Raw genomic sequence first — 13665 nt, 5'->3', positions numbered from 1 at the left:
TTATAATCAAAAATGTATGTATTTTTAACAAATCAATTGTTCACAAATTCACAAAGAACATCCCTGCCGTTTTTATATAATTTTAATCTCTATGCATTTTCCAGGATTTTTTGATGAGTGATGCACAATAGTTTTCCCTCTGTTTTGTCCAAGAGGATGACGTTCGCTCATAACCTGGTCGATCACCAAATGAAGTGACCTAAAAAAATTAAATTAGTGACCTTAGTCAAATATAATAATAATTATTTTTTATAATGCAATCATTTCTAGAGGCCAAAAAATAAAATATGTACATATGAAGAAAAGTAAAGTTGGTAATCACTACAGATATATTTGTGGTGAAATATTTATTAGACATTTCTTTCAATCTATATACATACACAAGGATTCTAATTTTAATTACAAGGTCAATATGTACATTGTACATATTTCGTGTATTTCGTGAAGAAAATGAAGGTTGAAGTGACATAACATATCTGAGCCACAAACCTTAACATCCTCAACATGAGGTGAGTCATCGCGTCCACTTCCTTTCCGAGCAAAAAAATCTTGTGTGACAGCATCAAGAATGTCAGAACAAAAAACAGAGTCTTCCCTCACTTCGCCTCCATCCGGCGGGTTGAATCGAACAATGGGAATATCCATATTAATAATTTTAAACTTGTTTGGCATTGGAATTTGAAGTGGAGGCTCTAGAACATCTAGAAACTCAGATAAATGACGAAAGGATATATATTGAGAACCGCTGGGATCAAATTCCTGCCAAATTTCATAGAATAAGTCATAGTCCTCCTCTGTTATTCCTTCATGAACGTCCTCTTGGGCCTGAAAAGTACAGAGGAATATGCAATTATGTATAATTAATTATAGATGTGAAAAAGGTCTAGCTTAAAAACAACATCTGAGAGAATGGTATTCAAATTTGGTAATCCTGAGATTCCACATATCTGCCAATAGAGATCCATCACTATAAAATAAAGTGCTCCTTGCTAGTTAAGCTAGAATTATCGAAATATGAAGGAATAGTCAATAAATAAATATGTGTGGGACTTTGGTAGAGGAAAAATACAGTTTAGTGATTAGCCCAGGAAGAATGGTTAGTGGGGGTGCTCATTCTTTTTTAAATCCATGGTTGATTAAAAATTTGTTATTAAATTTACATCCTTTATGTTTTATAAATTATATTTTTTGCATATATCATTGATCAATATAAAAAAAATACATGTAGATGATTTTTAGTTCATTCATTAATAGATCATCATGGCGTTAACATATCCCTCTGAAGGAAAAATATCTTATCCAATATAATATCCAGCAAATAACTGGCAGTTGATATTAACAAGTGTTTTAATTTAGTGAAACAATAACTCTCTCCTCCCGTCTTCTTCTCATGTTCTCAAAAAATAAAATCCTTACTAGTAGGATCACTTATGTTTTGCTATTATTTACTCTTAGTTTTTTTGTTTTTTTTCATATTTATGCTCATCCGTATTTAACCAAAATATCTACTGACAAAGATGGCTATAAACTATAGTGTTCCTTACTTGCTAATTTTCAAAGAAGGAAGAAAAAATTATTGAAAGTACAAATAACTTGAAGTTTACAAAAAAATAAATTTTTTTAAATTTACACTCCCTGGGATTTCGATTCAATGATAATCATCAAATCATTTTCGTAAATGCTTACCTGAGTGTAGTTTTCGAGTATAACTGCAATGTACATGTTGACAATGATAAGGAAACTGAGTACAAGATAGAATATAATGAAAATAACTCCAGCAACATAACTTCCACAGTCCCCTGGATTTCCTGTCAAATAATTGGGTGGTGTACAGTCTTCTCCATTATTACTGATTGCTTCGAAAGTTTCGGCCCAGCCAGCTGAGGTACATATCTACAAAAAGGTTCTTGATTAATATTTATCTAAAGATAATATAGATACAGTGAAGGAAATAAGTATTTGATGATCTTTTGCGTATTTTGGAAGTTTGCTCAATGATAAACACAAGAATTTTCGCTCTCATATATATATTGTAGCATAAATGTATCTTTGTGCGTGCTTAAAATGGGTCTTCCTTCACTTCAAGTCCTTTGTAATTCTTTTTTTTTTTTTACATGGACAACTTTACCAAATAAATTTGATAGGACGTCATTAAGGATTCCGATCCATGAGGTTCATTTAGTACCTTCAACGCTAGGAAAAGACGGCAGTATGTTTACTGAGATTTAGCTGGAAGTAACGCAAAAAGACGAGGTGTACATGTTTTCCCATAACAATCCTTATTAAAAAAAGTCGATAATTAATATATGTTTGGACAGCATTGGAAGTCCCCTGCATTACATGCCCAATGCTTGTTATTAATGAGGTTAAGAATCCCACTTTCTGCTCCAAAAACTATTATACGTTCTTCATCAAATTGCCCACTGTAGAACAGGAAGAAGTTATCTCTATTGAATAGCATACTATATTCGAGGATGAATGCATAAAAAATGACTTCAAGTGGAGGGAGACCCATTTTAATCCTTCAATTATGCTTAAGAAGATATATTTTTGACATCATACGTATATGATATATAAGCCAAGGCAAAAATTCCTGAAGCGAAATATCCAGGGACTGTTTTTCATGAGCTCGACTTACCATGTTTGGAGGAAGAAAAATGCTGGGTATAACCCCAAAAATACAATCCCAGAATTGTTGTTTTGGGTTGTTCCTATGCTAAGGGGAAAAGACAACTTCACCGATTTTTTTTTTTTTTTTTTTTTTGTACATATAATGTGTCTCATTGTCCCTACTGTTAATGGACAGCACTTTTCTTTATGAGTGGGCAAACTTACAAAATCGGGAAAGGAATCGCATTCTTATTTCCCTTACTGTATATTTAACAGCTACTTGAAACAGAAGCGTAATAGTTTTCCCAAAGGTTTGAAAATTATGAACATCATCAAAGCCTGGAATGATTTTGACATTTTTAAAGAGGGACATCCCAAAAACAGCAAAAATGAACATGACGAGAAACAGAAGAAGGCAAATGTTCCCTAATGCAGGTAAGGCCATGACGAGAGAGAACAACAATGTTCTTATACCTTTGGCTCCTTTAATGAGTCGAAGCACTCTTCCAACCTTCACCACTCGAACCTAGAGGGTGTGAAAATAACCATCCATTACTATTCATTATCACTATACAACAAATGAAAGTCTTGCAGCGCCTGCAATCTGACGCCCACAATTATTATTGTTATTTAAGTCGTAGAATATGGCCATTAAAAATTTCAACGGATATCGGTTTGGACTTTAAAGCCTTTTTTTTTAAAACCGTGTTTTTTGTGTATAACTACGATTCAATGCCATATTTCGACATTAAACAACTATATAGAGGAAAATAAAAGTTGTTATATATTGAGACTAACAAACAGAGAAAAAAATTGTATCGTTAGTTATGACTTTTACTTAAATAAATAATAACAGTTTAGATGTAAGGTGATTTAAACAAGTTATTGATGCTTCATATTCAAAATATTGATTATTTGAACTCATAAGCGATTCATTCTTTCCGGAATATTATTATAATATATATTCACGCAACCTAACCAGCTTATTATATTTAAATTTTTAAATAAATATTAAAAAGTAAATTGACCAAAAATTGATCAAAATTGACATTTTTAATGTCATTTTTTTTTAAATTGAAATATAAAGTATATTCTATAAGTTCACCTAGGATATAAGGAACGTGAAGAAAAAATAAAAAATATATTAGGCTCTGAGTAAGATATTTCATTTTACTCGATTTTTTGGGGGTATATATATTTTTTATTAATTTTAATAAAGAGATACTAATGAATAAATCATTTTTCAAAAGCTGAAATGTTTGTATCAATTTATATTTACTTTAATTTACACTAATATAGTTCTTTCATGTCGAAATATGGAACTGAATCGTGGTTATACTCTAAAAACTAAATTTAAAAAAAAAGGGTTTAAAGACCAAATCATTATACCTTGAATGTTTTAATAGTCATATTCATGTTTTATGGCTTAAATAAAAATAATAATGTTGTGGACTGCGCATCAAAATGCTGTTGCATATTCATAATTTACATTTTATTATCTTACCACTCTCAAAAGAGTAGGTGAAACAAAGTATGTCTCGATGATATCACTCAAAAAAAGGCCACCAAGAGATAGCAAAACAATGAAGAAATCGAAGAGATTCCATGGCTCCGAGAAATAATATTGACGGAGGGCAAAGATTTTAAGAAGCATCTCAAGTGTAAATATCATTATGAAAAAGACATTTAGATTGTCCAGAACAAATGTCCAGCCCTCCGTTTGCTGATAATGATCCATCATCATGGTTAACTAATTAATAAAAAATTAAATTACTTTATATATACAGAATTAAACAGTATATTTATCCAAGAAATGCTCTCACTTATTTATTTACCTTCATTTTTTGACTAACTAAGGTCAATTTTTAAGGGTAAAGAGTTATGAAATGGAAATAGGAAATGAATTAAACCAATGGTGCAAAGAAGTGTTGTCTTAAGGAATCAAAATATTTTTTTGAGGTGATCTATTTAATTTAATAGCACAAGGAAAAAAAATGTATATCCATATGTTATTCGCCAGAACTTTGCAGACTGATTACAAATCTCTTATAATTTTTTTATGTATCAAATCTTGTTATTGAGAATTTTAAATTTGATGGCTATTTTTACCCAAATTTTGAGTAAAAATAAAATCAATCATCTACATTAAACATATTTGATTTAGTACAAAATGTGTGACAAATATTCCCTTATATTTTATACGCAATCATCTAATCCTGAGAAGATTTAATTTAAATGTTAAATAACTGCCATATTTTAAGGGCTCGTGTTGAAAAGGAATAGCGCTTTGGGTTTCAATTGTATTTACGTCAAAAGAGTTCATTTCAAACATGAATAATTTGGTTTCATTTACAAAAATCCCAGTTCAGTAGTGATATCCATTTGATTTTAATTTTTTTTAAATAAATTTTTTTGAGGTTTTGTGCCTTATGTTTTAATATTCAGAAATAATTATTTATATTTTATTTAAAAGAAAAAAAATGAAGCTTTTATAATTTATTATATTCACCTCTTAATTATTTTTTCTCAATAAAATTAAAACAAACAAATATCGCAGTTAAACCAAATTCTCTTTTTAAAATCAAATTTTAATTATTTACGCTTTAAATAAACTCCTTTGGCGTAAGAACAGTAAAAAACTAAGGCATTATTCTTTTTTAGACAAAAATCTAAAATTACGCTGTTTTTTTCACCTTCAAATTGTATTTTCTCAGGATTGGATTATTGCATGAAAAATAAACGCACATATTTGACAGAATATGTGCGTTTAAAAAAAATTAAAAGTATTTCAAATTGAAAACTCTCAAAACCAGATACGATACGAAAAAACTAGTTAGAGGCTTGTAGTCAGTGCGTCAATCCATACTTTACTTAAATATGAAATTTATAAGATTTTATGAAAGTAAAATTTTGTTGAGTTGTGCAATTAATAAATTTATATTCCGAAAGACAATCATTACACAATTGTTTTAATTCAATTGAATCTTTCATTTTATAACAATACTATAAATAGAATAGTAGAAAAAATAGCCTTTAGTTGGTCAAATACGGAAAAAAAGTGTGCATTTTATGAATAGAGTATTCCTTGTTCAAAAATATGTTCAATATTAAATTAATATATTACTCTTATAGCGGTAAACATTGCGAAAAATAAAAATTTAACTTCCATTCCTGTTTTAAATATCATCTTCTTTGTTACAGTTTTTGGCGGCAATGTTTTTGAGACTGAGCAGAACTTATTTTCTACAATTAGTTTAGGGTACTAATGCATAAAACTCTGATAAAATTGTTTTACCACTACTATTTTTGTAACCAAGAATAATCTATAGTAGTTGTATCAAAATAGACAGGCTCTGTACTTATTACGTTAATAACTAAATACATAGACCAGGACTCATCAAGTATGTACAGCTTTAAAAATTAATACTTCACTTTTATTTCTTCAAAATTTGGTTAACAGAATATAAACGGAGACTCCCTTTATTTGAGAACAAATTCCAAAAGAGTATGTAAATTTGCATCCTCATTTATAAATTGTACAAAATTTGGCCTGGACTTCCTCTGAAGTTTTTGTAGAGAATCATTTAAGGAGTGTGTTGAATCATCCAAAGCTGTTATCGTTACTTTTTAATTCTTAAGGAGATAATATTTAATTGTTAGTATAAAGTGAGGAATAGTGCTTGTGATCATGAATGACGGAGAGCAACACTGTGGACTTGTTATGGATCTGTCAGTGTAAGTCCTTGTTGAGCTCAGAGTAAAATTTCATCGCAGTACATTGTTATAACGAACTAGTTGATACGGAGTAGGATTTGTGATATTTACTTGCACTAATAGCTGCTCACAGCTAATATAATACAACTTCATAGCAGCTCTCCTCCTTAATATTTTTAAAATGGTCAGGGTTAATTTTCGGATTTTTCGAATTTAAATATTCGGTAGGGCATACTTTTAATAACTCCTGGCTCTTTTAATCTGGGCTACTATTGCTTGTACCCATTATAAAAATGGTATGTAAGCGTGCACAAGTAGTTCGAAAATACTTTTCTTAGTATAGCTTAGGCTTCAGTGTAAATGCACTTATTGCATTTTTTGAAGAAAAAAAGGCAGTAGTAATACAACGGTCTTTAGGTAAAACGATTGACAGTATCTCTGAGAAGCACTGCATCATTACCATACGCCAGAAGCCGTCTGAGCCCGTATTATGTCAGACAGGAAGAAGATGCCCGTCTTTTTCATTGGCGAGGGTATCAAGATCAACCAACACGTCTGCAAGATCCTTTCCTGGCTTCAGGACACATATGGTGATGCCCCTTAGAGTTACATCTTCAGACAAGACGGGGCATCCTCTTTCACTACAAAAAGTATGCAGAACTGTAGGAAAGCAAATATCAAGTGTTTTATGGAACAAATATATGGTGTCGTAGAAGCCCTGATCTGAATCATATGGACTTTTATAATTGATCCATCCTTCAGACCAAGGCTTGTATAAGCACCGCCACACCAAAGACACTCTGAAGCGTGCGTGTTCTCATACAGGAATGATCCAATATCCCTTAAATAACTGCAGTATTGCTTCTGCCTAAGTGCCTATTTGTCTCCTCCACGTAATATGGCAAAGGGTGGTGCTATTTCGAACAAAAGTTTTATTTTAATTAATTAGTATTACAATTTTATTTCTTTACAAAAGTTTAAGCTAATTATTTAATATTTATTGAATTTATCAACTAAAAAATATTTTTTGCAAACTTGTTCATTACCTCTTTCCTGAGGTAATAGGTAATACCTTCCTGTTCCTACCTTCACTCAAAAGAAAAATAACGGCTTACCATATTCAATCCAATAAAACCCATGATGATCATATCAAACTTCTTATTGGTAACAATTCCAAACACTATGGCTTGTGGCTTCCAATACGGCCTGGGAAGGGCTTTGAGCGGCTTCTTTTTAGATGCTTTTTTCATAGCTGCAATATATTTTTTCTGGTCTTCAGTCATAAATGCATCCAATGATGATCCACCTGCACAAAAGAGAAAATCTATAATATCAAAAGAATACAAATAATTAGAGGGAATAAGAACCTTTGTTCTTTTGTTCATTGAATTTATCAATGATCACTCCAACAAGTAGATTCAGTGTAAAAAAGCTGCCTAAGATAATAAAGGCAACAAAATAGAAATACATTCCGATGCTAGCCTCTCTGTAGGGCTGCTTATTAATGGCAACACTGTCGATGGCATCATCCATAATAGTGATCCACCCCTTCCAAGTAGCAACCTAACGTAATTATTTTCCAGTGAACCAGTGATTTAATTGTTATATCATTTTTACCTGTAGTAAAGCTAAATATGCCATGATGACATTATCAAAAGTAACTTTAGAGTTGATCCATTGTGCATTCGTTTGATTTAAACAAACCGTTTTATTAGGAATTATTTCATGGCTAAATTTGTGGCCAGTTATGCTGTCAATACATTTATGAAAAGTTCCCATGAAAAGATTGACTCCAATAATAGCAAATATAAGCCAAAACACAATGCAGACTAGCAGTACGTTAAAGATGGAGGGAAGGGCTCCTATCAAAGCATTCACAACGACCTTCATTCCTTCCATTTTTGACATTGCTCTCAAGGGCCTTAATGCTCTAAGTGTTCGCATTGTTTTGAATATGGGAATGTTCACAGCACCCACTAAACTAGCAATAAAGTTAATGAGAGATACAGCCACGATCACAAAATCCAGCCAACACCAAGCATTGGTAAAATACATCACAGGTCCCATCGCAAATAGTTTGAGAGTTGTCTCTAAAAAGAACACCACGGTCAAAATACGATCCAGGTAATAAAGACAATCTATGAGCACAGGCCTCGTTTCAAACCATATATCTTCAAGTGTCATGACAAAACTGCTTAGAAGAATGAGACCCAGAACTACTCCCTCAAAATACTCATTTTCTATTAGTCTATATTGTTGATTTCAAAAAAGAGAGTTAAATTATTAATTAAATATTATAATTTTTACCTCATGGCCATGAGTCGTTGTTGCGTCCAAGCTTCCCAAAATGGTGAGTGTTGATCTCCAAGAGGAATTATTCGATACACAAATGGTGGACAGCAGTCTTCTACTTCCAGTGTTTCAAGAGGATCATAATATATTTCCTCATGATCTTTAGTTTGGGGGGCAAATTTATCAGACTGTTGATCAATAGGTATGTAGGTCTGAGTTTCAGATGGAACATTATTGTGGCCACCAATGTATCCGTTGGTTTTATGACTGAAACCATTTCCATTCGCCTCCTTTTAAAGTCAATGAGATAATTTGAAAACATTTGTTTAATTTTTAAATTAAAATATAATGGTGTACCCACAGGTATAAGGGGCTTAGACTTTGAATGTGCTATTTTCCTGCGTATCCGATCAAATAATTCCTCTTTGATCTTCCGCTTAGTAAATGAAAAAAGTCTTTTGAAGCGATTGACCGCAATTGACATTTTATCTGGTTTACCGTCCTCTTCCTCTCCACTTCCTGAATGGATTTTCAGTTAAAGGCTATCAAAGCAGTTATAAATATGTGATCAATAAATCATACCTCCCATGTCCGAAAAACTTGAGAGTAAAAGGGCTAAAAAAAGGTTAAGAATGACCAGATTTGCAACTAAAACCGTGGCTAAGAAATAGGGTACGCAAGTTGGTCCAGCAACATACATGCATGCCCACATTGATTCAATCCATTCTCCGCAAAGCACTCGAAACACAATCATAAAACTACGAAAGAGATATATTAGTTACTCGTATGTCTATATAAGTGTTGGAGGTTATTGTAGGAATGTGAGCATCTACCTATGCAAAAAATCCGTAAAATTCCACCTTGGTAATTCACACTTCCATTTTTCACAAGCTTTCTCAATATAGAAACTCCCAAAAAGCTGCATACCCATTACAGCAAATATAAAAATGATTATACAAAGTACAACAGTCAAATTAGACAATGCTCCAAGAGTATTCGCCATGATTGTCATAATATCATTTAGAGACTTCCAAGACTTGGCCAACTTGAAAACACGTAAAAGTCTAAATGATCGGAGCATGGAAAGCCCATTGACACCTTCCGCCAATAACTCAACTAAAGACAATATCACAATTAAAAAGTCAAAGCAATTCCAGCCATCCTTGATAAAGTAAAGTGATTTCGAAATTAAAGCAAGAGGCAATTAAAAGGGGAGGTGAGCAACCTACCGCGAAAAAGTATCTTGGACTCATAGCCATTAATTTCATAAAGGATTCAAATGCAAATATTGTAGTAAAAAAATAGTTTCCATTTTTGAGTAGATTGTTCATTTCCATTGACCTAAGAAGAAATCATAAGGAGAATTTATGATAATGAAGAATAATAACATAATATTTCCCACTTACATTCCACCATTTGCATCATACTCTATGTTGTAATGATCAAACATCATAAAGAGCACGTTGACGACAATGCAAAGCGTAATACTTAGATCAACAAAGGGATCAAACACAATGACTGCTAAAACTTCACTAAATCGAATCCAGACTTTGCAACAATCCCAGATGCAAAAAATTTCTCCTAACTGCTTGAGCACTTTGATCCCCTTTCGTTTGAAGATAGTCATTGAGTCTTCATCTTCCTCACTTTCATTTTCTCTTAGATCAAAACCATTATTATTTAATCTTCCATTATAATCAGAAGGATTCTCATGCCGAATGTGCTGATCCATTGAAACTTCATTTATCACATCTTTTAGAATCAATAGATCTCTATGATTTGTAAGTTTTGGTTCGATACCTCCGTTCAAAGGGGGAAGGAACTCTAAATTTGAGGTATTTGAGATTGAGCTTTGTGTAAAAGGCAATGCTACATCTTCATCGAATTTAAATGAAGGGTTATCAACCCCAGAGGAAGAAGAAAAATTGACCTTTGAGACATCACCTAAAGCTTCTTCTGCCTCTTTAAAAACTGCTATTTCAGCAGCTTTGAGTGCCTCAAGTTCTTCTAATTCCCTGGATAAATAAAGGATAATGAATAAATTATTTGTAAATGCATTCAAAGTTAAAGTTGTAAATTTATAAGTACTTGCCTTTCAGCCTCTTCCTCTGCCAACCTTTGTAGTTCATCGTAAGACATAGCAACAATGGCTAAAATGAGATTAATGAGATAAAAAGAACCCATAAAAATGTTTAAAATAAAGAATAGAATGTTCCAGGGCCCTGCTGTTCTTAGAGTTATTTGATACAAATTCTCCCAATAGTCTTGTGTCATGAGTCGAAATGCACACAAATAAGCATATCCAAAGTTGTCAAATGTTGTGTACCCATGGTTGGGATTCTGAGCAAAGCCTGCCAAGCAAACCGTTCCCTCAGGACATTTTCCAGCACCACTCGAATTTCCACACATGATGTAATCATTTGTCACTTCAGAAACATATAGATTTGATGAATTTATATACCAAGACTTATAAACACTATGAACAGAACCGTTATTCATCTCCAATAGTTCGTCAGGGATTTCATAGATGCATCTCTGTGTTAGAACTCCCATGTAGAGTTGAAGTCCAAGTAATGCAAAAAGAGCTAGCCCAAAGAGGGTTAGAATGGTCACATCAAAAAGGTTTTTGACAGAATAAATGATAGCTCCAACAATTGTCTTTAGTCCAGGAACTACAGCCACAGATTTGAGAGCCCGAAATACTCTGAATGTTCGAAGCGATGAAAAACTTCCCAAGTCAATAGCAATTGTAATGTAACTCATACCGATCACAGCAAAGTCTAACCAGTTCCAAGGATCTCTTAAGTACGTAAAATTGTGAAGAATAAAGCCACGAGCTAGGAGCTTGACGGCAGATTCATAAGTGTATATGGATGTGAAAATAATTTCTGAAGCGGAGGTGTACCTATGAAAAAGTCGTATATTCATAGAGTTAATATAATGATCAAGGATACTTTTTAACTCACTCCGTATCAGGTAGCATCATTACAATACAATTGACGAGGATAGTACAAATGATTATGAAATTGAACAAGGGATGCGTTAAGACTCTTATGGCGATCCTTCTAATAGGATGAAAGGGTGTCAAGAAGAAGAGTGCTGGCTCTGCAGAAAAACGAGTGATTGATCCATTTTTAGCAATGACCATAAATGTTCTTTGGTCAGCATAAAATGGGTCAATATCACATATGGGAGTGTTTGAAAGCTCCAGAGGAAATTCTCCATAGCGTCGAGGTAAATCATTGCCTAAGGATCCAGTATTAATTGAACGAATAATAAATTAAAATGACCTAACCTTGCTCAATTCTTTTATTAGGGATTGGAGGAACGGATTCTGGATCGTCGTCCTCATCAGAGTCTTGATTGTACTGCTTCCTTGCTCGAGCCCCATCTCCAAATTCCTTAACGAGCAAAAAAAGAGATGAAGAAGAAAGTACTTTGACAGACACGAGCCTACCTTGATGTTCTTTCGTCGTTTTTCATCCCTTTTCTTCTGGATTAGCTTCTTTTCAAAGATTCGGTTCTCTATTTTTTCGTAGTCTTCTCGTGTAAAGGGTCTAAACGTTGGAATTGATCCTGTCTCTATTTCATACATGGTGCAAATCTATCAACATATATAGTATGTACATAAATTATAAAAGATGATTGGTCATATGCGAATTGATATGATCATGACTAAAGGATCCTATATATTTGCATGACTCACGTTAGAAATGGATCATAAATCATACTAATCATTCATATTAAATCTTTAGTTTGGCCTCATTTCATTTGTAAAGTGGAGGGGAGCCCTTGATGTGTGCAGTAGGCTTCTCTATTATCATTTTCATTACTCAATTAGACTAATTGAGCATAAAGTATTAATATGTGAGTGAGGCCTTTCATTTGTCGGTAGAATATGTTATACCTATATATATATGTACATAAAATGTATTTACTTGGAGAAAAAGGTAAAAAAACTTGCAAATATTATCGATTTTTATGGTTAAATCTAAATTATATACATAAATGCACAGTACTTTTAAAGGTCAAAATATAAGTATGTCTTGTATGCATGCATTCTTAACAAAAATTAAAAGTTGCAAACTAGCAAGAAAATAAATAAATAAGCAAAGTCGATGATGATTCCATGTGTTGTATACATTTTTGCAAATATATATATATTGGGATGGGCAAAACGCAGAGAAAAATAATTATTCTGAGATTAGAAAAGAAAAAAAGTTGCTTTTTTGTTCGTTTTTAATAGATTGTCGTGGTGTGCAGCACTTTCTCAGAATAATGACGAATTCCTCTTATTTATAATCTAATTTTTTTTTAAATAATGTCTACATTTATTTAAATATCATTTTAAAATATTTTCCCTGCACCCATGTTATTTTAAATGTTGAAGATTCTCCATTCTGTATCTGTAATACATTTTCTCCTCCCATAATCATATAGCAGGGACCTGCTGATGAATGGTTTTAATTTAATAGTATGATAAACCTCCCTCCCACCTTCGCCTCATTCTCTACGAAATACCCATCCCTTCAAATATATCTAACTTACTTATAAGATAAACTTAATAATGAAGGAGAACACGTCATCATCCTGGAGAAAAAGAGTTCAAAATATACAATTTCTTGACAAATATACTATTCTTTTATAAACTTATTGGCATACACATAAAAGGCCTGAATAATGAGATGAAATGTCCGTACAAGGAGCTTGACTCCGTGCAACTAATAAATAATGCGAGAGGAATGAGAGAAACGAAGGCAGAAAGGGGGGCACGGGGGGGAACAGGGGGTGGAGACATGGAATAAAAGTCAGGAAATTATTATTATTTAGTCATTTTTGTCAAATAAAAAATTAATTACTAATGGCGATTGTGTGTGTTACCTTCTTGGTCTTTTTTATGTACGTATTTACATAATAAGCGTAGGAAAGGACGGGTTTTTAGGAGGAGAGAAACTTCTATTTTGTACGAATATTGGGGACTAAGATTTTTTGTTAAAACATTTTAGAGATAACTTTCTCTTATAAAAAATACTTTTATTTATATCTATT

The 13665-nt window shown here is 32.6% G+C and overlaps 1 protein-coding gene across 1 annotated transcript; it reads right to left on the bottom strand.

The window, feature by feature from the left end:
- Positions 1-13360, bottom strand: LOC121114436 (sodium channel protein para). Its single transcript, XM_040708408.2, has 19 exons — positions 13165-13360; positions 12074-12220; positions 11912-12017; positions 11583-11862; positions 10709-11521; positions 10023-10631; positions 9846-9957; positions 9450-9778; positions 9199-9374; positions 8978-9135; positions 8632-8906; positions 7942-8572; positions 7692-7887; positions 7440-7630; positions 4115-4360; positions 2891-3136; positions 1687-1893; positions 490-825; positions 1-199 (listed from the first exon to the last, which is right to left on the bottom strand). The coding sequence occupies exons 2-19, from the start codon at positions 12209-12211 to the stop codon at positions 83-85; spliced, it is 5166 nt and encodes a 1721-aa protein (XP_040564342.1). The 5' UTR covers positions 12212-12220; positions 13165-13360; the 3' UTR covers positions 1-82.
- Positions 13361-13665: the final 305 nt, after the last annotated feature.

The sequence above is a fragment of the Lepeophtheirus salmonis genome, chromosome 3 (assembly GCF_016086655.4).
Source record: "Lepeophtheirus salmonis chromosome 3, UVic_Lsal_1.4, whole genome shotgun sequence".
In the NCBI taxonomy this organism is placed as follows: domain Eukaryota; kingdom Metazoa; phylum Arthropoda; class Copepoda; order Siphonostomatoida; family Caligidae; genus Lepeophtheirus; species Lepeophtheirus salmonis.
The sequence above is the reverse complement of the archived record's forward strand: the minus strand, read 5'-3'. Positions and strand labels throughout refer to the sequence as shown.